The sequence below is a fragment of the Corvus moneduloides genome, chromosome 5 (genome assembly GCF_009650955.1).
Source record: "Corvus moneduloides isolate bCorMon1 chromosome 5, bCorMon1.pri, whole genome shotgun sequence".
Taxonomy (NCBI): domain Eukaryota; kingdom Metazoa; phylum Chordata; class Aves; order Passeriformes; family Corvidae; genus Corvus; species Corvus moneduloides.
Genome location: NC_045480.1, coordinates 32,907,369 through 32,935,248, shown reverse-complemented (window position 1 = coordinate 32,935,248; position 27,880 = coordinate 32,907,369). Strand labels below are relative to the sequence as shown.

The 27,880-nt window shown below is 38.8% G+C and overlaps 2 protein-coding genes across 5 annotated transcripts; one reads left to right on the top strand and one right to left on the bottom strand.

Annotated features, from left to right (window-relative positions):
• The first annotated feature begins 6 nt into the window (after window positions 1-6).
• On the top strand, window positions 7-16,305 carry PRIMPOL (primase and DNA directed polymerase). Of its 3 annotated transcripts, none has more exons than XM_032109347.1 (13): window positions 7-98; window positions 3,862-4,046; window positions 5,056-5,147; window positions 6,162-6,303; window positions 7,773-7,920; window positions 9,247-9,531; window positions 11,100-11,262; window positions 12,460-12,557; window positions 12,971-13,057; window positions 13,145-13,253; window positions 14,414-14,496; window positions 14,575-14,621; window positions 15,627-16,305. In XM_032109347.1, exons 2-13 carry the CDS (start codon window positions 3,867-3,869, stop codon window positions 15,930-15,932), a joined length of 1,740 nt encoding a protein of 579 aa, XP_031965238.1. In that variant the 5' UTR covers window positions 7-98; window positions 3,862-3,866; the 3' UTR covers window positions 15,933-16,305. The 3 variants fall into 3 exon arrangements, with proteins under 3 accessions (XP_031965238.1, XP_031965239.1, XP_031965241.1); XM_032109348.1 differs by lacking the exon at window positions 7-98 and adding an exon at window positions 249-347; XM_032109350.1 differs by lacking the exons at window positions 7-98; window positions 3,862-4,046 and having other exon boundaries at window positions 5,061-5,147; window positions 6,167-6,303.
• CENPU (centromere protein U) lies at window positions 13,270-27,736 on the bottom strand. 2 transcript variants are annotated; one of them, XM_032109352.1, is made up of 12 exons: window positions 27,622-27,736; window positions 27,386-27,528; window positions 25,845-25,962; window positions 24,339-24,444; window positions 23,959-24,049; window positions 22,806-22,878; window positions 21,667-21,784; window positions 21,207-21,285; window positions 20,112-20,159; window positions 18,767-18,828; window positions 17,361-17,517; window positions 13,270-16,021 (listed from the first exon to the last, which is right to left on the bottom strand). In XM_032109352.1, exons 2-12 carry the CDS (start codon window positions 27,434-27,436, stop codon window positions 16,016-16,018), a joined length of 909 nt encoding a protein of 302 aa, XP_031965243.1. In that variant the 5' UTR covers window positions 27,437-27,528; window positions 27,622-27,736; the 3' UTR covers window positions 13,270-16,015. The 2 variants fall into 2 exon arrangements, with proteins under 2 accessions (XP_031965243.1, XP_031965242.1); XM_032109351.1 differs by lacking the exon at window positions 13,270-16,021 and adding an exon at window positions 16,385-16,692.
• Between the last annotated feature and the right edge of the window lie 144 nt (window positions 27,737-27,880).

The following is a 27,880-nucleotide window of genomic DNA, read 5'->3' as shown; positions in this document are numbered from 1 at the left end:
GGCAGCCCGGGCGGACAGCCCCCTCCCCAATGGCGGCAGCCAGCGGGCACTGGCGGTGAGTTTGGGACGGCGGGAGCGGCCTCGGCGGCGCGGGGAAGGTGGGTCCCGTCGTGCGAGCCGCTCCCGGCGCGGAGGGAGGCGTGCGAGGGCAGCCTGAGGAGGCACGGGGTGGCTGCTCTGCTCTCTGCTCTGCTCTGCTCTCTGCTCTCTGCTCTGCTCTGCTCTGCTCTCTGCTCTGCTCTCTCTCTGCTCTGCTCTGCTCTGCTCTCCCGGCGGGGCTCTCCGGGACGGGCCCCACGGGGGGACACTGAGCCACCGCGCCCTGCGGGCTCCGAGGGCTGAGCCAGGTACGGCTGCCCTTGTAGCTCTTGGGTGTGAATGGTGTAACCCAAACCTCGTCAGGTTTGCTCTGTTGTTTGAGTTCCTGCGCCTGCTGAAACAAATGTGCTGTTCTGGTACGTTTATACTATGTTGGTGTGGCCTCATATTAAATACTGTGTCCAGTTTTGGGAACCGCAATGTAAGAAGGATATAAAGCTACTAGAGTGTCCAAAGGAGGGCAAGGAAGATGGTGAAGGACCTTGAGGGGAAGCTGTATAAGGAGCAGCTGAGGTCACTTGGTCTGTTCAGCCTGGAAAAGAGGAGACTGAGGGGAGACCTCATTGTCTTCACGAGGAGGTCTTCAACATCCTCATGAGGGGAGGAGGAGGGGCAGGCACTGATCTCTTCTCTGTGGTGACCAGTGACAGGACCCAAGGGAATGGCCTGAAGCTGTGGCAGGGGAGGTTTAGGTTGGATATTAGGAAAAGGTTCTTCACCCAGAGGGTGGTTGGGCACTGGAACAGGCTCCCCAGGGAAGTGGTCGTAACATCAAGCCTGACAGAGCTCAAGAAGCCTTTGGACAACGTTCTCAGGTACACGTTGTGACTCTTGGAGATGGTCATGTGCGGGGCCAGGAGTTGGATTAGATGATGTTTTCAACTCAGAATATTCTGTGATTCTGACAAAATGGTGGTTTGTAAAGGAAATGGCCAGCTAGAGTAATCTGTGGGGACAATTACTAAATGAGCAGCCCCCCTCCAGACCTCAGTGAGCGAGATCCCCTTGGGTGAGCTGGCCTGTACCACGGCAGGACCTTCCCTTCCGTCAGAGTTCTCACCTACCTGCATGGTGAATGTCCCTGGCTGCCCACAGACCTGCCTTGCACAATAGTGCTCTGACGCTGAGGGATAATTTTGGCTTCCTCATCAACTTTCAGGTCAGTTGGTTTCGTATTTGTACATCGACCTTCAGTAGCAGAAGTCAGATAACATTGGAAAACTATATGTTCCAGCTTCTCATAACAGGTACTAACCTACTTTTTGAGGTCTTATCACCAGGTCAGATATACTGAATTTTGCACTTGCAATCTTAATTTGAGGAACAGACTGCACACTGGAATAGACTGTCCAGAGAGGTTGTGGAGCCTCCCCCACTGCAGATACTCAGGAACTGACTGGACACAATCCTATGCCATGTGCTCTAGGATGGCCCTGCTCGAGCAGGGAGGTTGGACCAGGTGACCCACTGTGGTCCCTTACAACCTCACCCATTCTATAATTGTAGAGGCCACTTCCTCTTTTAGGAGGGCAAGATGAAAATCTGTTGCTCCGTGTTGTTGTTGAGGGAAGATGAGTAGTGTTTGTTAGTATGCCACTTGTCAGCTCAATGTAAGGATAGCTAAGCTAATTTTCACTAATGTTAAGGAATTTAATGTGTTCTTCTAAGGCTGAATCAGTAGCTGGGAGAAAATCTCATGGATTTATTTGTGTCAAGGACCATGAATTCTGCTATAGAATTATGTTGCATGATACACCAATCAGGAAACAAATGTAATGTTATTTTGAGTAGCAGTTGATTTGCATGTCTCAGCTTCAGTTGTCAGTAGGTGTGGATAATACGTTTTGTCATTATCATGAGAAGTAAATGGAGAAGTAGTCTTCCATAAAATAGGGAAAATGAAATAGCAAGTTCTTTAACTCATTGCTCAGGAGACATTTTTCCAGGTTCTCCATCCTGCTGAGTCAATAACACTGAAGTCCAAACATGTTGGTGACAAAATTTCTTTCTGTCAAGTCAAACAAAAAATAAGTACTGCCCTTACTTCTGGTGAGACATAAGAGAGGGATATGAAGTGGGAATTTCCCAGTGAACTCAGAAGGCTGGTCTGTGAGTGTAAATTTTATGTGCTCTAAATAGATGTGCTGTGTTATAGTTCACACAGGAATTGAAGTTACCTTGAAAAGACTTGACATGTTTGACTGCTGAGAGTCCGAGTGTTTGGACTACAAGAACCATGATAGGTTTCAGTTTAAAGTAAGGGTCATCAACCTTCTCCCAGGTTCAGGTACCCTCCCAGCTGTGTTTCTGCAAAAATACGGCCTGATATAACTAGAAAGTTTAATAGAGAATTATGGGGCTTCTCCTTTGCTTTCCCTTTCTAATGGTCACCTTCTGGGAAAGTGCTGATGTAGGGATGTCCTTTGCACCCAGTTAATTTACAGCCAACAGCACGAAAATGAAACTGAAAGTTTTGTTAGCACTTCTGAGAAATGCTGATTGCTTACTATAATCTAGCTTTTCATACCCAGAGAAGAAACTAAGAGCATAAAAAGGGAGTGAAGAAAATGCACAGGTCAGAAGATTGACAAGGTCAATAGAGATAATGTTTGACCCCTGTTAGAGAAAAAACATTCTGTTACTTAGACTTGACACAGGCACTGACTATCAAGACACTGGTAGGCTTAGAACAGTGGGCAGAAATATATGTGTCCAAGAACTTTTGCTGTGGAAAACTTGGAGGGGGAAATGAGAGAATCTAAAATTTGGGCTTTGGGACCCCACAAGAATATTTAAATACTTAAATTCACCTTGTGGATCCAGCTTGTTAAAGGTTTGAATACTTCTCAGTACACTCAGTTTCATTTTTATCTTTCACCGCAACCCAGGGGCTGTTAGGAGAACCAAGTAGTTATGCTGGGCAAAACAAGAAGATTCCCCTTCATGTTTGTTACTTCTTGCCTCTCTTCCTCTGTTTCACAGTTTCCTGGCAGTGCTTTTTACTGATTTGCAGGTGTTCCACTTGTGTGTTTATGCTTTACTACATTACTCTACAACATTTGGATTACTTTATGGAACTAGAAGCTTAAAGGTTTCAAGATAGCAAGAGTTATTGCATGGTTCTATTTCTTGAAAAGAGATAAGATTGCTATTTTAAGGTTGGGAAAAGTACATGAGCTTTTAAAGCAGATGAAAGTATTACTGATCAATAGCAAAGGTTGGCAGTGGAGAATGGAGCCCTCATTTTGGATTTCAATTCTTTTGCTTTGAGATACAGAGCTCAGAGCTAGAGTCACTGAAGTCTTAGCTCTTCTTATGAACTCAAGTATTGTACTACCGTACAAATTAATTATCTCATTTGTCTCCCCAACCATAAAGCAAAATAACAGTATTCACTCCTTACTAATGTTATGTGCCTAGACAACAGTTCATATAGTTTTTGAGGAGTGTAATACCATTCTGTAGACAAAAATGAAACTTTCTAGGCCTTCCCTTACTGTGGTCATTCTGTTGTGTTTATCTTCGATAGCATTAATATGAAGCTCTTGTACTTCCAAAACAGTGTAGAGATATTTAATATTAAAATAAGCATCATAGCAGGGCTGGGTGTTGATTTTGGAATATTGACTACTCCCAGTTAATTAATGAATTACATGCAACAAAACCAGAATCAAAGGCAGTGATGAATACAGGATATATTAAAATTAAAATTGACTTGCAAACAGAAATTGATACTGATTTGACTATGTGTAATTGCTTCAGGAGAAATGAAGAGAAAATGGCAAGAAAGACTGAAGAAAGTGGAAGAACGAGCATCTCACTATGAAAGAAACCCTCTTCCTACAGTTTATAGACCAAGACTGTCCAAACCCTCTATGCCATCCTCTATTTGGAAAATATTTTCTCGACAGGCTGAAGCTTTTAATTATGTAAAAACCTGCAAAGAGGTATATTATATGTTAGGCAAATGTCTCTACTCTTTTATATACTTTCAAGATTGAACACCATTTAAAATTGCTGTGGGCAGTCTTTATCAGTTTGCAAGATCTTTTTCTTCCCAATCCTGAAACAGCAAGGTCATGTTGCACTGGTGGTATCTTTAAGAAGTGCTAGTTCTGTTCTAACATACAAGTTCATATGTGGTGTTAACTTCAAACAGTAGAAGTACTTTTTGGTAACATTGTAGTGATAAATTTGTTCTTCTCAAGATGAACAAGCTGTCAGGGTGGGCTGGAGAATGTGAAGGTAGTGAGAATTGAGTAGGAAGAAAGAGGAGGAAAAAATGAGGAAGAAAAAGATAAAGAAGAGGCAGAGACTAAATACAAACAATACAACTCTCCAGTGGCATCTGAGCAGCAGGTTCAGATGATTAGAAGTGATCAGCCAAATAAATATTGTGTGAAAGGTATCCTCTGTTTTCAGTTTAATACTTTTCAAATTGATGGCTATTTTTAAATAAAGTATTGTGTTTTTCTCCACGCTGTTTCAGGTATTTAATCCTGGCAGCCTGTTTTCCAAAATGGGTTCTCATTGGCTTGGCAGTAGTTTTTTTCTGTTTTCTTCTCAAATTTCCATTCTTGGTTCTAAACAACATAATGTCTGAAGAATATTTGCCATGAAGCTTGTACTGTCCTTCATGTCCATGAGGCTGCTCCTTTCAGGACATTGTTCCTCCTCCCTTCAGATGCACTTGGCCACTGATCAGAAAAACCAAGAGTTTACAGAGAAAACAGTTTACATTAATGCACAGCAAAGAAAAGCTTCGAAGTTTTACCCATGTAACTGAAATCAGAATGACATTCTAAATTAAAACTAGATGCTACTGAGCTTGGAAAAGGATAAGAGATCTGCTTATAGTTCTCTAGTATTTACTAGCCTTTAGTTGATGCCAAGTAGGAACTTCTGAAGATTTAAACTGGTTCTTTGAATAAAACTTCAATGTTTTTATTTAAAAAGGATGTTCATATGTTTGCTTTGGAAAAGAACACACAGAATGGACAGAGATTTTACCTTGTGACAACGTATAAAGAGCTCTGGTTTTATTACACGTGAGTATTTGAGAAGGTATCCTGTATGTTACTAAAAGATAGTGCTATACTGGGTATCCTACCTAGTAAGAGCTGTCACTGGATAGGTATTCCGAGGAGCCAGCTTCTGCTCTGAGTAGCACAGAGCTGTAATGGTTGCCTGAGGTTTCATCTTGGCAATGGGAAAAGCCTTCATAAGGACAAAACAGTATATTCTATAGCAGGTTTTAACTTTCTTTTGAGTAGCAGGTTGCCACTATTTCCTGTGAATTAAGGACTCTGTTGAACTGAAATTTATTAGCAATAGATTTGCTTTTGCTGTCAGCTTTCCTCAGGGGATCGTACCAACACGTGACAAAGCCATACTTCTCTGACTAGTCATACAGCAGTTTCAGTGGGCGTTAATGCAGATGTCTGGTACCTGATTTATGGGTTTGCATTTGCATGATGTAGTTCCAAGTATTGACAATTTGGTCATGTGCTGAACTTTTCCCCCCATTTGTTTCTTTTACAATAAAACATTTGGCTATGAAGTAAAAGAAATCTGAGTCAATTTTTATACAAAAAGCCTGATTTTTTTTCTCAAATTGAAAATGAGATTATTTTAAAATTTAGTTTAAAAAACTCTATGTAGTTTCTTTGTTTGTGCTAAAGATATATGAGTGATAACTTAAGTTCTTTACTGTAGTTTTCATAGTTCCTTGAATTCTCAACAACATTTCTGTATGTATTGTAAGACTGGGGCAGGGTGGGGGGGTATGGAGAGGAGAATACTTTACAAAATTAAATTCTACGCCAGACAAATAATCTTTGTTGATATTTGATGCTGATGTTACTTACACATTTTTCAAAGCATTATAGGGCTACTACATATAGTAGCCTATATATATGTAGTATACTATATATACTACATTTTTTAATATGGGTGGTTGATTGCAGAATCAAATATGTGGGACGTTGTTTGCAACTGATAAGCATGTTTATCACACTCATAATGTTTATCATGAGAGGTTGTGATTATTTTTTTTTCCTTAGCAAAGGTTACAAAACAAGTCTTATGCATTGCTATGAAGTAATTCCCGAAAAAGATGCTTGCAAACTTTATTTTGATTTGGAGTTTTACAAACCAGCGAATCCTGGTGCAGATGGCAAGAGTATGGTCATGAAGTTAATTGAGGTAAACTGGAGCATAGTCATGTTGTAGATGAATTAGTTGTTAATTTAATATGAAACCAAAGTATTTACCACTTTATCTTGATTATGCTATAGTAAAATTAAAAGAATTGTAGACCCAGTGGGTATTTTTAATTAAGTAAAAATACTGTTTTAATTAAAGCAAGGGTTTAATCAAAGTGAGAGACAAAAAATATAATTGAGAGACAAAAATAAAGAATGATGGCTGTTGGACCGTTTTTATTCATGGTAGGTTTACTGACATGGTAAGTTTACTTTTGAAGATTGTTTTATGTGCTCTGCCACTTCAAAGCTGTAAAACTGAAGGAATGTTTAGGTACTCTTTAAAGTGGCATCAGTAAAAGTTCCATTCATATATACCTCAGTTCATTCCCTTTGCCTGATGGTGCAGTCATAGGCATAGTCATAGTCAAGGCTTAGATGAATCCCTCCTGAAGGTTTCTTTAGATGACAGTTCATTGTAGTTTAGTTAAATTATAATGTAGAGAGCATCATGTGACTGCATTTACCAATTTGGTACTTAAACTTAAATACCTTTGCTAATTATCAATTGTATTAATGAGTGCAGTTTCCATTTTATTGCAAACATTTTTGGAAAATGAGCTCTCTGCAAGTGCAATATGGCATTCATATGTTTTTAGAAGAATATCTTCTGTTTTAATAAAATCTCATCATGAGTGGATGTCTGTTTGTGAGACTTCTGTCACCTACATGTCTCTAGTTAGAAATGAACATAAGTAAGATTATTGAGGTCATTCCTTCATAAAGAACCCTTAATTGAGAGAGAATCTGAAGGCATTTATCCATTATTATCTGAAATGTAGTGATTCCTCAGGTTAAGAAGAAGACTTTGGATTTGCTGAATGGGGGATCTGAGCTGCTAAAACTCAAAGCTTCCAGATCTTTAGGTTCTGAGTCCCAGTCCTAAATATGAGTAATCACTAGCTTAGCATATAGAAGATTTTTTTAGAGCTAATTTAGAGTGAAATAAGTTTTCTGCTTAGTTATTGTTCATGGAGTCATACCAATGAATTAGCTAAACCGTAACACTGAATTGGCTCACCACTCCTTTATAGCATGACAGCCTCCATTTCCACTCCTGGTGAGCCTGCATTACCAACATTGTCACTGTGGGTGTGAACTGCTTTGTGGTGGAAAACAACCTGCAGGGTAAAGCCACCTAACTAGACTTTGACCTGTGAAACTCAAAGTCTCCTTAGCTTATCACTGTTAAAGTGTTAAGTGACTTGCATATTTAAGGAAACACAGTCTACATCAAACTTGGTTAAAATTTGATATGGGTTAGTTTGAATTAAATTAATTGTATGCTCAAAATGAGGGGACAAAAAAGACCTTGGAAAAAATGTAGAATGTGAATTTGTGTTAGGTTTTATAGATATGACTACTAAAAATGCTAGAGTAGAATAACATAATTTGTGTTTATAATTTCAGCTTGTCAGCCAAAAATTAAAAGAACTTTATGATGTAAATTGCTCATCAAAAGATGTCTTGAACTTGGATTCCAGTACTGATGAAAAGTTTAGCCGGCACTTAATATTTCTACCCCAAAACACTGTATTTAAGGATAATACTCATGTTGGTAAGTGTGTTCTTTTCTCTTACACCTAGAAATAAAAGGTGAGGTTTTGACTTTGTACAGTGCCATCTCACATTTGACTGTTTATTTTAATGGAATTATATGTGGAAACAAATATGTATTCCCAGCAGAAATTACTGTATATTTCATTAAGCCTTGTTTTTTCTCATCTTCTACTTTGTTTTCCTATGATTAGCATGTGTGTTTGCAGAAATGTAACTTTTTTTGTGCCTGTATGTTTTATTTACAAAAATACAGATTTCTATGAAACTGGCAAGTCTATGACTCCTTAATTTTCAGGTTAATGTCAGTCATAACAATTAAAGCTATTGTTACTTGCTCTAAATACAGTTAATTTCTGCTCAGCACAGGGTCAAAAAGGCAGGACAAAGATGATTTCAAGCCACCTGTGCATAAACATGATAAGGAGAAAGCTGAAAGCAATTTTAATTGTTGATGTAAGTTGGGATTTCTTGGATATGGCAACTCCAATACAGAGAATTGCCAGTTTAGGGTTATTTTGACTAATTTGTGTGTCCCAGTAATCCTGTAATGAATTATGAGGATAATGATGATCTTGATGCTTGATATGCTAAGTCATTCTGCTGATATATAGCATGGAAAGAACAGTATTTCATATGCATTGATGTTCCCCAGGGAAGCTTCATCCAACAACTGCAGAATCATCCTTGCCAATATTCCTTCCACTTCATAGGTTTTTTTTCCCACATCTGTATTTATACTATTCTCTTGTTTTCTCCCTAGAACTAATTTGGCCTAAAACGAATGGTTTTTATTTGTCTGTCTTTGGTTACCATCTAGCAGAGCCTGGAGGTACAATGGGAGTTGAATTACAATACTGGGAGTTTGAAAAGTCGTTATAAAATACTTTTGTGAAAGTGAAAGCAATGTGTTGTTGGAGTAAGCTTTGGTCAAGCTCTTACATCAGTAAATACACCATGAAGTTGCAAGTAAATGCTTCAATCATTCTGAAAGTGAAATTAGGGAAAGCAGTAGTGAGGGGGACAATCACAACCTTTTCAGAATCTTAAATCTGAGCTTGTTAATATTTAGGGGGTTTTTTTTTTTAAGACGTTTAGTACAATTTCTTGTGAGGTGTTGTTTTCTCAGTTACTGACCAGAACCATTTTATACAGTGGGCAGGTTGAAAGATTTCTCTTTAAAAATCCAGAAGGGCTAAAAAGACCCTGAACTTCAACCACTTCCATCTTGGTTGTTTTGAAAAATGTTTGCACAGGAACTCGGTCAGTTCTTTTTTGACTCATAGATGACATTACTTGCTTTTGGACTTTTTTGGTTGTTTTTAAGGTAACTTTGTGAGGACCATTTTGCAGCCTGCCATAAGATTAATGGAGAGTAAGGCTGCTGTGATTCCAACAGAAGAAGCAGGACATGTTTTCCAGTGTTCTGCAGGAGTTGGATTAGATGGTTCTCTTCCAAACCTCACGGCTGTTGAAGATGCTTCTAAAGACTGGCCAGCCATTGCTCACAAAACAGAGGATGTGGAAATGTCACACCAGGGAGAAAATTTGGATTTTTCTTTCCTAATAGTAAATGATAAAGAAGGCAACAACCAACTTTTTGTGGATCTAGGTAAATATAAGTGTTTTTAAAGCTCTCTGGGATGCAACAAAGGTTAAGAATGAGATAGATGTTCCTTAATCTTTGATTACAAAGAGTAAGAACAGTGGTGTTCTTACCGTTGTCCCTATGGTGAGACTTCAAATACATGCTGAAACTGGGATCATTACTACATTTAATTATTTTATTCTGAAGTTTAAAGTAATTCTTGCCACACAAGACTAATTTTGTTTTTCCCCTTAAGGGCTTAGTGCTCCCATTTGGATTAAAAGAGGATGGCATATATTGCATTTGTGTTATTTCAGTTGAATTAGAAGCTGCTTAATAATAGAACAAGTCTTAGAGGCATGGCTTTCTGTATTTTACATGTATGAATTGAGCTTTCTTTTCCTGTTTGGAATGGAAGTTGTTATGTTTCAATGATGGAATAATAGAAATTTGGGGTTGGGTATTTCATGGTCCAGCTGGGCTTAGCCTGTTCATGGTATTAGAGTGTTACAAAACTCCAGGAGCACAACACCTGTAGTCAAACTAGAGTTTGAAAGTTCCAGCCTTTTTCAACTCCCTATCTGTTTTTGCTGCTTTTGCCTTGTGTCAGGGAAATGAAAGTAGCTTAGCCCGCTTTTGCACAGGACTTTACCTTGGGTTTTTTCCTCAGACTCTTCTGAAGAACCCCCATTCCTTCAAATTCTTCTCATGGAATTCAGGATCACTTTTATTGTGGGCCTCTTCAGTATGTCTGATCTACTGAAATGTAATCCCAAACTTGGCTACAGTAGGCTTCTCTGTTACTGAGTCAGAAAGATTACTTTCACTTAATGTTCAAAATTCTTTCAAGCATATTTGTGAATGGAAATTAAATAAAAACAGTTTGTTACCTGTCTCACCTTTTGAGAATTTGATGTTAGTTCCCCAAAATTACCCATCCTCAATATTTATGTTATACACATTACCTCAAAATTGGAAAGCTAAAGCTAAAATTGCTGAAATACTGAATTATATCATGAGGCTGCAGTGACAGAAAGCTTTGTGATGTTCATCTTGTATGGGCTCTGTAAGTCCTTTTCTCTTCATGAAAATCAAATGCAACCTGCAAATAAAACTCACCTTCTCAATCAATTATTAGATAGATTATTCAGTGTTAAGATATATGTTCATTTTTTAGTTGTTTGTTTTTGAGATTGGAAATGAGACTGGATATATGCCTCAGAAAAGCTGTGAAGCAGTCCACAGAAAACAGAAAGGTTGATTAAGTTGTTCCTGGTTAAAATAATGGTGCAGCTTTTTGGGCTCAGTTGTATTTTGCGGAGATATTACGAAAGCACCAATTAGAATGATTAAAATGCCTGTGTAGAGATGTGGAGCACTTGTCTTAACTCTTCTGTAACATAAAAGTGTAAATGTGTGCGTGATCTTGTTTTGTTGCATTTCTTCTGTGGGATGTGAGCCAGGTAGTAACAGTTTCTGTCCATTCATTAGACTCTTGGCTGGGCCTAAGGAAGACTGTTTTATTTACAAGTGCTCAATATCTTAAATCCTAGCCAGCACTACTATGTTAAAAAATATCTGTTTTCCTGTAGGAGTTTATACAAGGAACAGAAATTTCCGGATGTATAAGTCATCAAAAGCAGGAAAAAATGTGATTCTGAAGATAGCAGAGGATAATAATTTTATCCCCAACTGTGAAAAGGATGTTTCCTTGGAAGAAGCGTATTTTCTTTCCTCTTTAATCTGCAACATTGGGTAATTACTTAATTTTAGTCAAATTTACAATATTTTTAAATACATATTTTAATGATAATTCTCCTGCAGCAGTTACAGATAACTATTGTGAATGAGCAATTATTCCATTAACATTGTTACAGTGTAATTTAGGAGTTCCTAGTAGAATTTCTTGGTTTTGAAGAAAAATTTCTTGGGAGTCCTGTTCTTCTGTTAAACCTGCCTTCAAACATGATATGGCTTCTGAATTACGCCTCATTTCTCTATACACACTCAAAATGCCAAAACATAACCATTGTTAAGTTTGGTCAGCTTCTGTGTTGTTCTGGAAGCAAAGCTTACAGACTTCTAGTCAGTTAAACATGAGAAGTCTGAATATTTTTCAAAGTAGGATGAGAAATAAAAGGGATTTCTGTCCGTGTTTTCTTGCATACCGGATTTCCCATTTGGTACAGACACCTCCTTAGGTTGGGTACTCATACGGACAATCATCAAGGTTTCTGTATCTAATCTAAACCTCTGATATGTCATACCCTATCTCAAGAAGAGCCTAACTATTGCTGTAGCAGAAAGAAGGTTAAAATGGTATCATATTTTTATTGAAAACATGTCTCTGTTCTGACTTCAGGTTTTATATCCTGAAATGTTCATTATCCAGAACTGATGCCAATAAACCATGTAGTGTATTCAGGTCATAGACATCAGCTGAATCTGCCATAAATATGGATGGGAAATTCTGCCGTCTTGAATTTAGGCTTCTGTGATCATCTGGCTTCCAGTTAGCAATATGGCAAGGAAAAGCAGTTCATTGTAGAGAAAAAAAAAATGGAAACCTTTCAAAGGGTGTATTTGCATAAATACAACATCTAGAGCACATCCTGCTGTGGGAATGTGGACCAGCAGTCATTAAATGGCCGGGTCCTGGGACTTTGGCCAGGAACCAAATGTTGCTGTTGTGGATGAGGAACCCCCGTCCTGTGGTGGGAGTCAGGGAAACTGCCAAAGCCAGACGGAAAGTGCACCAGGGACAGGGAAAGGTGCACAGCAAATCGCGGGCTGAGCAAGATTGGCAGGGACCTCTGGAGGTCTCCTGGCCCACCCCTGAGCCCAGTGCTGTGTCATGTTGTGCCATCCTGTGGCATGTTACAGTGAGTTACGCTGTACTGTGTTATGCTGTAAGAATCATACATTTTCCTTTGCATTCTCTCCTTTCTTCAGAGCGAGTGATGACATAAAAGTTCTGTCATCTGGCTTTTCAGAGAAGGAGAGAAAAATGTCTGCTTTTTTAAACAGTAAAACTACCAGAGGAAGCAGAGGTACCTCAAGCCTTTTCTACTGCATAGGAAAAAAAAATACTCTTAGCTTAGATATTCTGTGACTTGTACACCTGATAGCTTCTAGGAGGGTCCTTCTTCAGCTGCCTTTCTGCAGAAGGCAGAGCACATCTGCACTGAAGGATGCTCTGCAGCACCTGAATGCCACTGACCCTCCCCTCCTGTACCCACTGCTGTCTTGCTTTGTCTCAGCTCCCTCTGCACCTTGGGGGTGGGGGTAGTAGCCCTTTAAAGATCTACAAGAAACTAACAAGGAATTTATCCCTGGTTTTATTTAAGGGTGTGATGTGATTCAGGTACATTTTATGCCTATGGTCTATATAATGTGTGTTACAATGATGCATCACAGTGGCAAACCCTCTAACGGTGTGTGTTTGTGGCCTTTGGTTTAACAGATCCCATGGAAGGTTACCAGGGTTCACCATATCCAGAAATCGATAATTTTGTTCGTTCTTTGGTTAATAAAGATGGGCTGCAAGGAGGTAAAGAGGCCACCTTACTATTTACAAATTAGTCTACTGCAGCACTATTTCTAAAGAATTTAAAGAATTAATTTTGTTTTTCCTCAGGGATACGACAGTGGAGTTACTTCTCTCTCAAAGAACTAATTATTTATGATATTTGTGGTTACCGTTGGTGTGAAAATATTGGAAGAGCTCACAAAAGTAACAACATAATGTATGTTCTTTAACTATTCAGTTTAAACCAGCTTTATTTATTTTCCTGTTCAACTGTTACTCTCAAAAAATGCTGAGAAAACTCTTATGAATAGAATCAGCAACTGTTACCATTTCTGCTGTCTTGCTCTGTAGGGATACAATGTTTCAATTACAACCCCCCCCCTCCCCCCAAACCAAAGAAACGATTTATCCTCCTCCAAGTTTACTTTGTGATAACTGGACCTTTATTTCTTATAGTTCTATGACATAGTATTCATGGTATTTAAAATATGGGCCCAAAGATGCTAACATAAAATTCAGAGTATGTTAAAGCTATTAAGCAGTACTATGCTTTGATACTTCCCAGCTAGGAAGCTGAAAAACAAGAAAGCAAGTAGACCTCTTTTGAATTAATTTACAGTGCATCTGAAACTACATTCTTAGGTTATTAAAATGACTCTCTCATTTGAGCCGAGAACTGCCATTTTAGAATGGTAATTCCTGTAACATGAATCAAGATGAGTTTTGCTAGTGACTCTACAAGGCCTCAGATTTCCTCTAGTTTTAGCAAAATAAGTGATGGAAAGTCAGGTTTTTAGATTATGTTAGAATTACAGTATACAATTAGTATAAGTATTTTAACTTAAAAATAATTTTATGTAAGATTTAAAACCACTGAAACATAAGGAATGTGTTTTTGTATGTTTTTTATTCAAAAAACCCCACACCTAGATGAACTTGCTGTTTCGCAAGTGAGTTGCTTGAAGTTTGGTATTTCTAAAACACAGCTGAAAAAGCTGGGTGGCCTAATCAGCTGACAGAAAATAGTGATTTTATTTGGCTTTTATAATGCAATCATCTGTAACAGCAGCAGCAACAAAGTCTTATCTTACAGATAAGTCCCATATGCTAATCTTAATTTGATGTAATGAAGCTTAACGTAATGAAGTTGACTAAATTTCACTTTCAGATGTTAGTCTTAAAAATTATTTCTTTTAACTTAAGAAACCTGAAATTTACTAAAAATCATACAAAACAAGTGTGGAGTAAGTCTGCCAAGAGTATGAAAGCAATGTGCATAGCTGAGGACAAACAAAACCTGTTCATTTAGAGTTTCCTACTGTATGAATTCACTTCATTTATGACTGTTACTAAAAAACTAAGTAATTTCATTCTTAGGATTCTGGTAGATCTAAAGAATGAAGTCTGGTATCAAAAGTGTCACGATCCTGTCTGCAGAGAACAAAACTTCAAATCACAAAGTAAGTAGCCTGTGATCTCAATTATATTTAATACTTTTTCTAATGTTAACTTTAATTAATGCCTTTTATTTGATTTAGGTTTTCCATTACCGCCTGGGATATGCCTCCCGTCTCTTTTCAAAGAGGTACGTTTTTGTCCTATTGAGATGCTCAAGCTCTTGTGAGTATCTGGAAGTCCTTGGATATTCCCACTAACATCCCACTCTGCTGGGAGAGCTCCACTCACTGTTACAGTGATACAGAAGAGGTCCCCAGAGCAGCTGTGCTGGTGTAGTAGCTCCATATATTCATTTTTAAGTTCTCCAGCAGTGCTAAGTTACTGGAATTGCCTAACTTCACCTGGGACTAAAGACTTTCTTCTGTTCTGATGTGAACAGCAGTTCCCAACTTCTAAGCCACAAGGCCGCTCCAGGTGCAGAACAGAAAAACTGCCCAAGTCTAGCTCTGCTGTGCATGTCTGACTTCATGCTGGGCAAGGTAAAATAGAACTGGTTCTGGAACACGTGAGTCAGCCAGAGTCAAATATAAGTCAGTGACCCTCACTTCTGAAATTCATTTATCTCCATTTTAGTGTATTAAAACAGCACATTTCCCCAAACAGAATATTTCAACTGACCTGATGCTGCACGTAGACTCTACACCCTGAACATACGAGTTTTTGCACTGCTTAGGCAATAAGAATTGGCATTTTTGCAACATTTAAATTTAAATTTACAGCTCTAAATGCCACACAGCAGAATGGCATGTGAAGCTCTCTCAGGCAGCTCATCAATAGCTATTAGTGTTGTTTCATAGAAAGTGTCATTTAACTATTTTCAGGTCCTGACAGTATTTTTGAACAGACACTGAAGTTGGTCTTAATCTTGTATTATTTTATGAAGCTGTATTCAAGAGGCTACTTGTATGGTGCTAGACAAACAACATCCTTATTTTGTTATGCATGTTCTACTCCTATTAAAATAGGCTTCCACAGGTTAATGTGGGTATCCATGAACATGCTGGAAAATCTTGTCCTGTTGGCCAGCTTTCTGCAGTATCCATTCTGTGTGACAGCACAAGCTTCACACTTGCAGAGCAGTTAAAGGTATGAAGAGTATTTTCATATGAAGTAGTGTTCTTGTTTCTCAAAGGAAGAAGAGTCCACGCGCATGGATGACAGGGGCCACACAGAAGGAAAAGTAAATCCACATTCTAATGCGTCAGACTTGTCAAAAAGCTCAGTAGCTCCAGAGAACAGCTGGACTCAAGACCTCCTGTTGTCAGACAGCGAGTGGGAAAACACAAGTGATGATGCCTGTTTCCTAGAAGCTGCTGAAGACGTGGAACTAGCTGAAGCTGCAGATGATAGTCTGAATTATGCCATGGAAGAAATCTCGGATGAAGTTCTTTTGGAAGCTTTAAGGAGAGAAGATACCTACACTAAAGAAGGCAGCTGAGCCCAGGCCTGGCCAGCAATGAATGACACTTGTGTGTCATGTGCTGATGTGAAAGGTCCTGGGGGTAATTCACAAGCACCACTCTAGAGCTGTAAGACAAAGAATGGAGTGCCTGGGTGAACTTCAATAGGCATGAGGAGATCATGGAAGATTACGTGGGGGCTGAAGAGCATTGGACTAAGAAAATAAATAAACGTCATGAATGCTGCTCCAAGCTTAGCACTTTTAACGCTCTTTGCGGTACAGTTTCTGTTTTGTTAGTTGTATGTCCAAGTTTTATTGAGAAGCCAACAAAACAGACTTCTTCATTTCCATAAACAGGATGAAATAATATATTTCAAATGCAGATTTAATAAAAAGATTTGTCTATTTATCTTTGTTCAACTAAAGTCTGTGTTCTCTTTACGAATATATTCAAGATTACTTTAATAGCACAAGATTAACACCCAACATTGTTCAGAGTACAGAAAAGTTTTATTACATGTACTGGGATTGCTATTTCCTTTCATTGATATTCTGAGACTATATGACAGTAGAAAGATACAATCTTAAGTAATTGACTTCTTTTAAAGACTGAAACAAAATAAGAGTAACAATGATTAAACAAGTCTTAAAAAGACACTTAATTTTTCTTTGATCTCTGCTCTTTTTGTACAGCCAGAGCCTCTTCCAGTTTCATATTGATATTCTCAAAGTGCCTTTCTGCTCCTAGAATTCTCCGAGACTCCACCAGAAGTGCAGGGAGGCTGGAAGTTCCATACTGTTGATAAGGAAATAAAATTGCAAGGCAATGTTTTTAACTCTTGGAAAGATCACTTACATATCAGTATTTATTCCTCCTCCATCTAAAGTGGCACAACATGACTTTTAAAAGTGAACAACAGCCAAAATCAGAGCGTCTTCTGAAATTGAGGATATCCCTTACATGTGGCAGGTGTGTAAGCCTTATCCACAGAAAATACCATGCCAGGTCCTGGGTACAATGGGAATGAGTTCTAAGGCTACATGAGAAGTTACTCTGGTCACAAAATCCAGCACTGTTCTTAGCATTAAATATCTTACATGGAAGTGCCAGAGCTTTCCCTGCTTTTGAACAATAACAACAGAAAAAATTTATTACTTCTGTCTCACTGTTAATCTTCAACTTCTATAAAAAAGTTATAACTAAGGACAACTGTTGCATTTCTATGTCCTTTGCATTCCTGGACACCGAGAGCAAGGCAGCAGAATCCTCTCTGAAATACTTCATCTTCTAACATGAGACCAAAAAAACGAGTGAGATGCTACAGTACAGTTCAGCAGTGATTCTCACGTTGCTTCCACAAAGACAATTAACAAAATATTGCTACTTAAGAGATGTTAAATACATTTCATAAATTAAAATAAAAACACTAATAAAACTGAAACACATGCAGAGTATGTACTTACTACCACTTTTGCTTTTGGGTTTTCTTCTCTATAATCCAAACAGTCTTGCTGTAGCTCCTTTAAATCAGTAATTAATTCAATTGTTTGCCTCAAGGAAGATTTCCTTTCCTGTACCTCAGCATATTCTCTTTGTAGTTGTGTCAGTTGTGGTTCAGCTCTGAAAAAAGATCAAGACTTTGATGCTTGCATCTGCATATTTATTTCATTAATAACTATGACCCTATTTCCTCTGAAGGAGTTCTTAAAGGTTGGTCAGAGATACAAAACACAGGTACTATAGGGTAGTGCTTAACTAGAACAAGCATATTACTTAAACAGGGGCGTGAGTCCAAATCCACCAGAAAGACCCAAACCTCTCTTTTGAGTCTGACAGTGTAGCCACTCCTTCTTAAGCATGTGAGTTTTTCGTTTCTTAAATACAAGGTGTTCTGCTTCTGCACACCCCTGCCTGCAAGCTCAGTTGCTCAGGCTATGCTGAAGCCTATTCAGGATCTACAACCTACCTACACCTCTGCTAAATAAGCTGGAGTGCTCGATCCTTTGAAGCAGCACTCCAAAAACTGAGCACCAACAGTGATTTTCATCCAACAGGGTTGCAGAAAAAAAGGTTTCTTAACATGATCAAAGGATTAAAACACAACATCTAAAAAAGTGTAGGCAGCTTTCAGTCTGTGAGGGGGCTCAAACCATTTTGAGGGATGACTTCAAATAGTTCTCTGGGCAAAGTTTGTCAACAGTACTACAAAGAAAAATGCCTCTCATGGCTATAGAGAAAAGGTTTTTATGCTGTTTTTGTGGATCCAAGTCCACGGTTCCCTACAGAGTTACCTTACAGGGTGAATGTTAAATGCAGCTTCAGTATAAAGCTTGTCACTAGCAACCCGAGGGATTTGGGGAAGTCTAATGGTTCTTCCAAAGAAACATAATTCCTGTGGTGTGTATCTAAATGACACTTGAGATTAATGCCAACTTAGAGAAGGGGAATTGTGTGGGCACAGGAGAAGGAAGCAAACCATGTACTAACCATGTACCCCTGCCAAACTGCAGAGGCGAAATACAATCTCCCACCTCAAAACCAAAAAAGTCCTCTGTATTAACTTTGTAAATTTATGATCCAGCACCTTTGCAATTCAAATCATAACACTGGTGTTCTCCCAATGAACATATGGCATGAAACACCCTCCAGTAACTAATTAGCTAAGAGAACTTGCAAGAATGACCATCTAGGCAACTGAAGTATGTAAAGGAGAGGTTCTCATGAGCTTTTATAAAAACAAAAAGCAAGACAGCAGTAGTTTCATCAAAATAAAAGGAAAGAACAGAAAAAGTTACTTTCCCTTCCGAGTTACAAGATATCAGACTCCTTAAGTTCTTCAGGCTATTATTGTTGATCACTAGAAACACACCCAATTAGCTCTTCTCTGAGTTGCACCAGTTGCTGGCTTTTCTTTTTGATGTTTATTATTGCCTGAAACAAACAGTGAACAAAGTCTGTGAAACAGTTACTAAAACTTCAAAGGCAAACAACTCAAATTTCATTGCCTTTTTTTTATCTGAGGTTTTATACAGATTCTCATGGTGGAAGATTCTAAGATACCAGACCTGATAAACTGCCATATTTTTAAACACTTTAAAGCTGTTTAAAATGTCAAACTCTAATCTCCATCCAAAATTTCTCTCAAGAAACACTGGATTTACAACCATACAAAAGGAGTTTGTGACATTTTGATTTCAAATATTATCAACTCTAGGAGGTTTTAGTTTTAAAAATGCAAATTAATACAAATGTATGTTCAGGATGATTGGCATAACTAAGTAAGCTTTCTTTGCTAAAACATACAGTTAAAAAAAAAAACCACCCAAAACTGATCATAAAATTAAATTTAGCAACCAAAAATTTTATCGAATGCTAGGAGTGTATTAAGATTTTCATTTTACATGCAGAGCAGCTTACCCTATCACCTCAAGTCAAGAAGACTTTAGCATATTAACTGCTACTTCTCAGGATAAGCTTTATGTTGACTTTATTTGTTAAAGCTATTTTGCCATTGAAAATTTTGCAGAAGATGTTAATTTGGGCAAAAATCCAGACAGCGCCTAAGCTGCTCTTAAATCTCTCCTCTGTAGGGCATTCACCTCTCCCTGATGAAACCACTGCAGTGTTTTTCTTCCCTTACACTAGTGCCTCCTCCTGTCAACATTCCTGCTGCATTTTCAGTGAATTACTGCTTACTCTGAATGAAGAGAGGAACTGTCTTCCTCTGAACAAAGACTCTGCATCTATTTAGGGAATGCAATTGCCTGAGACTTCCCTTCTTTAAATTAAGCAATCCAATTCTATCCTCACAGGTTGCTATCTTTGCTACTCTCCTAAATTTTATATTCATTTATGTTTCTTTAAGGTTAGCTCCCATTATTTAACTGGCTCTCCAGAGGCCTCACCATTATTCATTAAAAAAACCCAAACCAAAAAGCCAAAAGAGTAATTGACATGGGTAGGTCTTACCCATCCCAATGTGCATTCCTTCTTTTTACACCGTACAGCAGAATACATATGGAGTTTGCAATCCACCACATTTACTCAGAGCTTTTCCAAAAAACCTCTGGTGGTTCCCTAACCTCTCTTTGTGCAGTTGATTCTGAGTACAGCACACCTTTTTTGCCAATTATTTTATTTCTTCCAGTCAAGTTCTTGACATTCCAATGCCCACAACGGTATGCCGTACAATGTAGTGATATGTATGTATTTACCTTAGCATTCTTTTTCTTCATGTTCTTTAATTCCTGGACTCCTGCTATCTACAGAGAAGAATTACAGATTGACTATGGATCTTGAGTTCATCACTGTCCTCCTAAAAACATGGCTGCAAGAATTACTTTGGAATAACATAAAAAGCTATTTAAAAAGCCAACCCTGGTTCAAAGGGACATCACCGGTTGTGTATTGGTTCTTTCCTCTCTCCTCATGCCAGAGGAAAACTGTTGCACAAAAGGAGTTAGTCCAAGTAATACTCCTTGTACCAATTACTGTAATACTACCTACCTTAATTTTTCTGTATCTTTATATGGATGTATAAATCTGGTAATTCTAACACTTGTTACTTCTAATGAACCACTCAGAACTATAGCTTTAATACTTGCCCATTGTACTTGGCACAACTCCTGCAAAGTTCTGAGTTCATTTTACTCATCATAATCATCTTAACCTTTGCAGCCCATAAGCTTATCACAGCATCACAGGATGGCTCAGGTTGTAAGGGACCACAATGGGTCTTCTGGTCCAACCTCCCTGCTGGAGCAGGGTCATCCTAGAGCACACGGCACAGGATTGTGTCCAGATGGTTCTGGAATATCTTAGTTATGTTCAAAATGTTAATTTAAAAAAGCATGATTTTCCCTGGACTATGTTAGAGGCCTTACTCAGAATTCACTGAGACAGCACAAAAATGAAATCATCAACCTTTTAAAACCCTAGTCGTCCATGAGCTTTTAAACAGTGTCTGACATAGCTGTATGCTCATTTAAATTACACAGTTCACCAGTTTTGCTACATAATGATTTAGATAAGACAAACACTTCAGGATTAGTGGATGCTTCCCTATTCTCAGAAGGTGACAATTTTGCAAAGTACTTGCATGACAGCAGTGTTGTGTCTAGAGGCAATTCTTGTGAAGGCCTGCACAGAGGCAGCCAATCATAACCTGCACACAACAAATTGTGTTTTCATGTCACTTATACTGACAAGAGATTGGAAACTTTTACAGCTTGTAAAATGAATGTGTAAAGGGCAATATAAAACCATAGGTACTTTGACCACAAAATTGATTTTATTTCTGTTGTACTTACAAGATCAGTGATTTGGTCCTTGAAAGCAGAAGAGAAGTCACTGATAGCCTTTCTGCAAATGTCTGATTCAATGCTTTGTCTGGAGAAGTCAGAGGGACAAAACACAACCCATTTGGTTTAGTAAAGGGGAAATCTCATCCAAAATCCTTCCTTTGAGTAACAAACCCCAAAGTTAAGCAGCTAGACAACTGCAGATCTTTAATATACTAGCAATAGCTTCATTTCTACCTTGAAAAGTATCACCTGAGATATGCTGTTCATGTTTGGAAAAATATCAAATCCTGGAGACCATGTCAAGATCACATGTGAAAAAACATTTTTATCATAGAAACTTAATAATCATTACCATCAGAACGTAACCATGCAATACTGATTCCCTGAAGGACAGCCCATTAGCAAAAACACAGGGATTTCTTTTTAAAACTTTGAATATCCAGTCATGGGAAAGCAGAATATTTACCTGTAATTTGCTGCTATCTTCTCAACTTTGGCCAGAACAACATCCAGTTCTGTAATATCTCCAGCAGATCTCTTCAGGTCTTTGGGACACCAAACCTGTAGAGAATGTGGGCTATCCACTGGAACAGCAGAATAAACATAAGCATTGCACAATTCAGGTACACACTGTAAAACAAGAGAAGAACTCTTGTGCCCGCCATCAAAATAACCATCTAAAAGTTATAAATATTTTAACATGAAATTTGGGAAGAGGGATATGTAAATTATTTCATCTGTCTTTGGCTGAGCAACTGTGATAGATTTATCTGGGAACACCTTAGAACTGGGATGATCAATGATATGTAACTTAATTCTTATTCTTTATTGATTCAAGCAAGCCCAGGAACACATCAGTAAACTAAGTAATACACTACACAGTGCACCATAAACATGATTTTTTGTGTTAAAAAACTATTAGCCTGAATTTGCAACTTGCATTACTCAAAGACTCATGAGCTTTTATATTTGTATACATTCTTCTATTAACACCATGTATGCTTCAAAAACCCACTCTACACAAATACATTTCTTTAAACTTTGCAATAGTATTATTAACCAATTCCACTAGAAGTTAAACCATGTTTCTTCACACACTCCCCAATGTAAATCTAGTACGAAAACATGATCAGGTTCTGTTCAAAGGAAGCAAGATGGCACAAGAGAGTTTTTCCCTATTAAAAAATGCTACTGTCGTGAAGCTCCCTGTCTCAAAGGTCTTTACAGTGACAGCTGCACCTGCAGTGCAGGCAGGGACACTCCAAGTTCTACCCCACAGCTGCTGCTCCAGGCTTCCGCACCAAGGAATGTACTGACACCTCCTACAGCTTCACAGCTGTGGTTTCCAGGCTTCCCTCCAAAGGGAACCAGGCTGCCTTACAGGTATAACGCACACCTATACTTTACCCCTCCAGGGAAGGAATAGGCAAATCCAGGGATGCAAACCATGGGGATCAAATGGGGGTCTATACCAACACTGAAACTAAAACTTCCCATTTCTAGAAGCACTAACTATGTTGCTACATTCCAGAAATGAACACTGTTGAAAAACTTTGATCTTGAATGAAGAAAAGCTATATGGAAGTTCTGAAAAGTCTACTTTACCAGAAGGATCTGATGTGTTCTCCTCTGAAGGCTGCTTCTTTTTTGTCTGGAATTGAGTAGTATTCAGAGTCTTCTGCAGTATGAAAAGCAGATTAACTTCCAGAATAAACCCTAGGTTTACTCATCTAAACACCTAAGAGATGGCAATTAGGCAGAATACAGAAGGCATTTCCTGACTGAAGCATCAGTAACCTATCCTTCAGCCTGCTTCACCAGTCCCAGCCCAGTGGTCACCCTGCTGCGGGACAGCAGCTGCCTGACTGCACTGGCCACCGACCTGTCAGCCACTGGCCCTGCAGCAGGGCTGGAGACATCCTAAGGAGCTGAAGGACCCTCAGTTCCACACAGTCATTGCCCAGGATTAACATTTCTCTGATCACCAGTGCTTGCTCACCTTCCTTCTCACCTGCATTCTGTCCCAACCCTTTCTCTACTTTGACTGCTTTGTGACACCAACAGCACTTCTGCAAGAGTGCTGCAGGCATCCAGCCTACTGATGAAAGACTCTGTACTGAGTGTACAATCCCAGTAAATGTCAATACATAAAAAACTCTTGTTCCAACTGCTGCACATCTGCTTTTATCATAGGTTACTTTCTTGAATCTGCAGACAGTTGTCTCCCCTGTATGTCTGGCACCTAAGTGGGCCAAAAGCATTTTACACTAATTGTGGAGTAAGTGTGGCGAAACACTCATTCAAAACTGAATGGCTTTTCATTCTAACACATATTCAAAATTAATTTTATCAATATTATTTTTCCCATAAGTCTGTTTTGCTTCAATACCAAACAAGTACAAAGGATTCCTATTGCATCTAGTCTGCCATTCCTTGAGAACATATATTTTAGGTACGAAGAATATATTTGAAAAAAGGAAAGAACATAGTCCCAAATGAGCAAGACAATAGGCTACAGGACCCAGGAGCACCTGGCTATTATATTCCTTGTTGATAGGATGACTTGTAGCTTTAAGCATTTCACTTGGCCATCCCACAGGAACACTCTGAGGATTGATTATTTTGGATACAATTCAGTACTAAGGCAGTACTAAGAAACAAACGGAAGGTCCTCCTCTCCCCCACCCTTAACTCAGGCACGGAATGAAGTGAACTAAAATTAAATTGACTGATAATACTCATGCAACTTTTTCTGTACCACAGCCTCCTTAAGGGGTTCCACTCCAGCATCAGCCGTGTTGAATTTCCGAACATCACCATTGGAAGGCTTTGAGTGACGCCGTTTTTTACTGGGAGAAGAAAAACACACACTACTACCCTCTGAGAAAGAATGATCTTCAACCATATGCACACCAAAACCTTGTGTTTTGGGGAGCATTCTGTACAGCTATGTCTCATACGAGTTCTATTAAAGTAAATTTGATTTAACAGATGAGAAATATACTAAAATTTGAATTAAAATATTTTTTAAATAATTTTCTTTGTTCTATATAATTTAACTAGAACGTTTTTCCCTTTTAAACTAAAAATCTAGAGATTAAATTAAATGCTGACAATTTTATTTTTTTTCCACCAGACCTTCTGTCTGCATTTTGCCTTTGTGGTGCCGAAACACAACTGAGTGACGCGTTTTGTGACTGTTCCTCTCCATAAGCATCCACAGCAGTACTGTGCAAAGGGTGATCTATAAAGAACAGAAAATAAACCATATGAACACCTCTCCCATCTGTTAAGGAAAAGAGCACTGCCTGCCATTAAGAATTTAGTTAGAATATTTGTGGTTTGCTAACTAACAAAAAGGAAGTTCTCGTTACAAGTATTATTTGAGGATTATGAAAAAATATACAGTGAAAAGTTCCATAGTTTCCGTACCCATTCACCTGCTATTTCTTTACAAACCCAAACCAAAGGTAGCTCAGCATGTATTCATGGCACAGAGCAAGCAAAATGCTTGGTACAGTTTGTTTCAAGTCTCTCTTTGCTATGGCAGACGTAAAACTTCTACACATTTAAATAACTACTTTCTTTTTTTTTTAATATAAATTTTAAGCTGCTTTAGTAGATGCTATAAGAAGGCAATTATTGCTGCTAAAGAATATTTGTAAGTGTAGAATTCTTGAAGGTAGCTACCAAAATAGATTAGAACCCTCAGAAATTCAAGGTTTTAGCATGTCTTCCATAGTACAAATTTCTCTTTTCAAGCCAAAAAACTTTTGTGTTAGTTTACATTACTGTCAGAGGGAACTCTTTTTATAGTCTACATACATAACACAGAAATAAGGAAAAGTGTTTTTCATTTTGCAGCCTTTGCTTATAAACAACCCTTTTGCTTAATTGTTTTTTATAACTCATTTTCAATGCTGTTCCTAGTAGCCACATTTATATTTCCACAATTTTCTCAGAGTAATAACTATTACAGTTGAGAAACAGCTCTTAACATTTTCTCTACAGCTTCTAATTACACTGGTTTTCAAAAAGCCCCAAACATATATATACAGATAGATATAAGAGGACTCCACACAGGAGCATCTACTCCATCTAAATTGATTCTCTTCCTGTGTATTGAGGCTTCATTACACAAGTCCAATATAAAGCATGGAAGTGGTTTTAATCCTTCACCAAAAATTGTACAGTTTGATGTTATTTTTTTAAGTAACATTGAAAATGGCAGGATGACATCCCTGAGAATGTCCAAGTTTGCTGCCATGAATACTCGTACAATGGCAAAAATGTCACTTCATAATTTGTGTAATTTAATACAGAATAAGTTAAGATATTGAACTTTGGTTTTTAACGGTAAGTTCTTACACAACTGCAATATTATAATATGTGAAATTCTACCATTCAGAGTATAAAGGTGGAATAGCCAGTATTCTTCCACTAACTTTTATTTGCACATACTACAGCATTATTCTTGTTACTTCCTAAATTATGGAAAATAACACAAAGTCCCATCTGTCTCTCCTATCCATTACTTTCTCTTGCAAAGAACCAAAACCTTTTCCTAGGTAAGCACTGAAGTATTTTGCCCATGTGGTTGGTTGTGAAAAGCATACCTTAAATGACATTCAAGTTAATACTAACCAAAGGAATCATCAAGCTCCTCAAGTTGATTTGTTCCTGCTACCTTCAATATCCTTGAGACATCTGGTTCCTCAAGAGGAACCGATTTCCAACGAAGACTGGAGTTGGCTTTGTGCTCCTGGACGGGTATGAAGTTAAGAACCAGTTTATCCAGCTTTTCTGAGTGTACAACAGCTTAAACATGACAATGACTTTCAAGAACATTTGACTAGAAGTACATTTAACCAGAACCATATTGACTCCTGAGCTATGGCATAACGATTTGAAGCACATTTTTTCCTCAGGCTATGGGCTTTTTCCCCTAAGAGAAGTGATGGTATAAAACATGTATATTCTGCTATTTGATATTGTATTCTACTGCAAGCTTTGTCTTATTTCATAAAAGTGTACAAGCCTAGAAATCTTATAACACTCTAATACTTGCTTTCTAAGATCTGTAGTCTTTTTCTTTTCAGGCTTGAAAATATTTCTTCTTTCATTCTATATGACATAAATTTTCATCCTTGTCCAATTCAATTACTTTCACTTTAAGAAACTGAAAAGCTATAGTGTAACTTCTTATACAAAAGTGGGATTTATAAATCAAGGATTAGAGAGACACTTCTGTAAAGCAGAAGGGTAAGCGAGAATGACACTAGTTTACAAAACAGTTGTGTGCCATTCACACCACGTGTGAGTGACTTTCCTCACTAATTTCTGTGCATACCTCTAGGGTGAATTATAACCAGAAAAGACCAACTTCTGAAGCTTTTAAATTTTACCAGTGCTTAGCATTGCCCCAGCATTTCTGTTATGGTACCAAATATACACATCAACTACTCTCCCTATAAATCTTCTTTTATGAGACTGTTTTTAAACTTTCGCCTTTTAAACTTTTGTCAATGGTCCATTTTGTACCACTCCTAAATGGAAAAAAGAAAACCCCACGCCAGCACCCCAAGCCGGCCCCAGCAGGGACTGCACAGCAGTTGCCAGTGCAAAGCAAGCCCTGCATTAAGCCCCGCGCATCCACCTCCAGAGACAATGCCCTGACTGCACACTAGCACAACACGGAGTCACCGAGTATCCTGCACTGGAAGGGACCCACAAGGATCATCAAGGCCCTGCAAAGGACACCCCAAGAGTCACACCATGTGCCCGAGAGCATTGTCCAAACAATCCTTGAACTTCGTCAGGCTGGTGCTGTGACCACTTCCCTGGGGAGCCTGTTCCAGTGCCCAGCCACCCTCTGGGTGAAGAACCGTTCTCTAATATCCAACCTAAACCTCCCCGGCACAGCTTTCATGCCGCTTCCTTTGGTCCTGTCACTGGTCACCAGACAGAGGAGATCAGTGTCTGCCCCTGCAATTCCCCTGGTGAGGAAGCTGAGACCACGATGAGGTCTCCCCTCAGTCTCCAGCCGAACAGACCAAGTGACCTCAGCCACTCCTCACACGACTTCCCCTCAAGTCCTTTCACCGTCTTCCTTGCTCTCCTTTGAACGCTCTCTACAAAAACAAAACACTGGCTATTTGAAAGCTGCCCAACCTAGCAAAACTTACCTTTAGCTTAGAGCTGGTATGACTCTTCTTTATTTTCTTCTTTGAGGACATTTCACTGTTTACTATATGCTGCTGAATACAAAACCGAGGATAAAGTCAGTGAAAATTTGTCCCCGATACAAATCAGCTTTCTGTGTGTGTACCTGGGAGAGAACGGGAGATCTTCGTTACTTCAAACTATTCTTTGTTACTTCAAGCTATTACGCTCAGCTCACTTCAAAAGCAGTAAAACTCACTTCCTTCGCCGAGACCGATGTAGAGGTTATATATTTATGTACGGATGGAGGGCTGCACATAGCACGTATCAGCGAGCCGGGCACACGAAAAAGACAAAGCGCGACGCTGCAGCTCCCGCCTGCACCCTCGCTCCGCTGGCGCAGCTCCTCTCCCGCGGGAGCCCCGGGCCCCCGCCCCGCCGCCCGGTCCCTCAGGGCAGCCTCCCGCGCCTTTGGAAGCGCGCGCGCCGCCGGCGGGAAGGAAGGGGAGGCGCGGGGC

Bases quoted from the DNA above. Each gene is read 5' to 3' on its own strand.
- CENPU (XM_032109351.1), bottom strand. From the start codon at position 27,436: ATGTCCTCAAAGAAGAAAATAAAGAAGAGTCATACCAGCTCTAAGCTA. The intron at 22,879-23,958 runs GTACAGAAAAAG...TTCATACTGCAG, and splicing joins AACCCCTTAAGGAGGCTGTG to AAGACTCTGAATACTACTCA. The intron at 16,693-17,360 runs GTAAGTACATAC...CCTTATCAACAG, and splicing joins ACCCAAAAGCAAAAGTGGTA to TATGGAACTTCCAGCCTCCC.
- PRIMPOL (XM_032109347.1), top strand. From the start codon at position 3,867: ATGAAGAGAAAATGGCAAGAAAGACTGAAGAAAGTGGAAGAACGAGCA. The intron at 4,047-5,055 runs GTATATTATATG...TTATTTAAAAAG, and splicing joins ATGTAAAAACCTGCAAAGAG to GATGTTCATATGTTTGCTTT. The intron at 14,497-14,574 runs GTAAGTAGCCTG...TATTTGATTTAG, and splicing joins ACAAAACTTCAAATCACAAA to GTTTTCCATTACCGCCTGGG.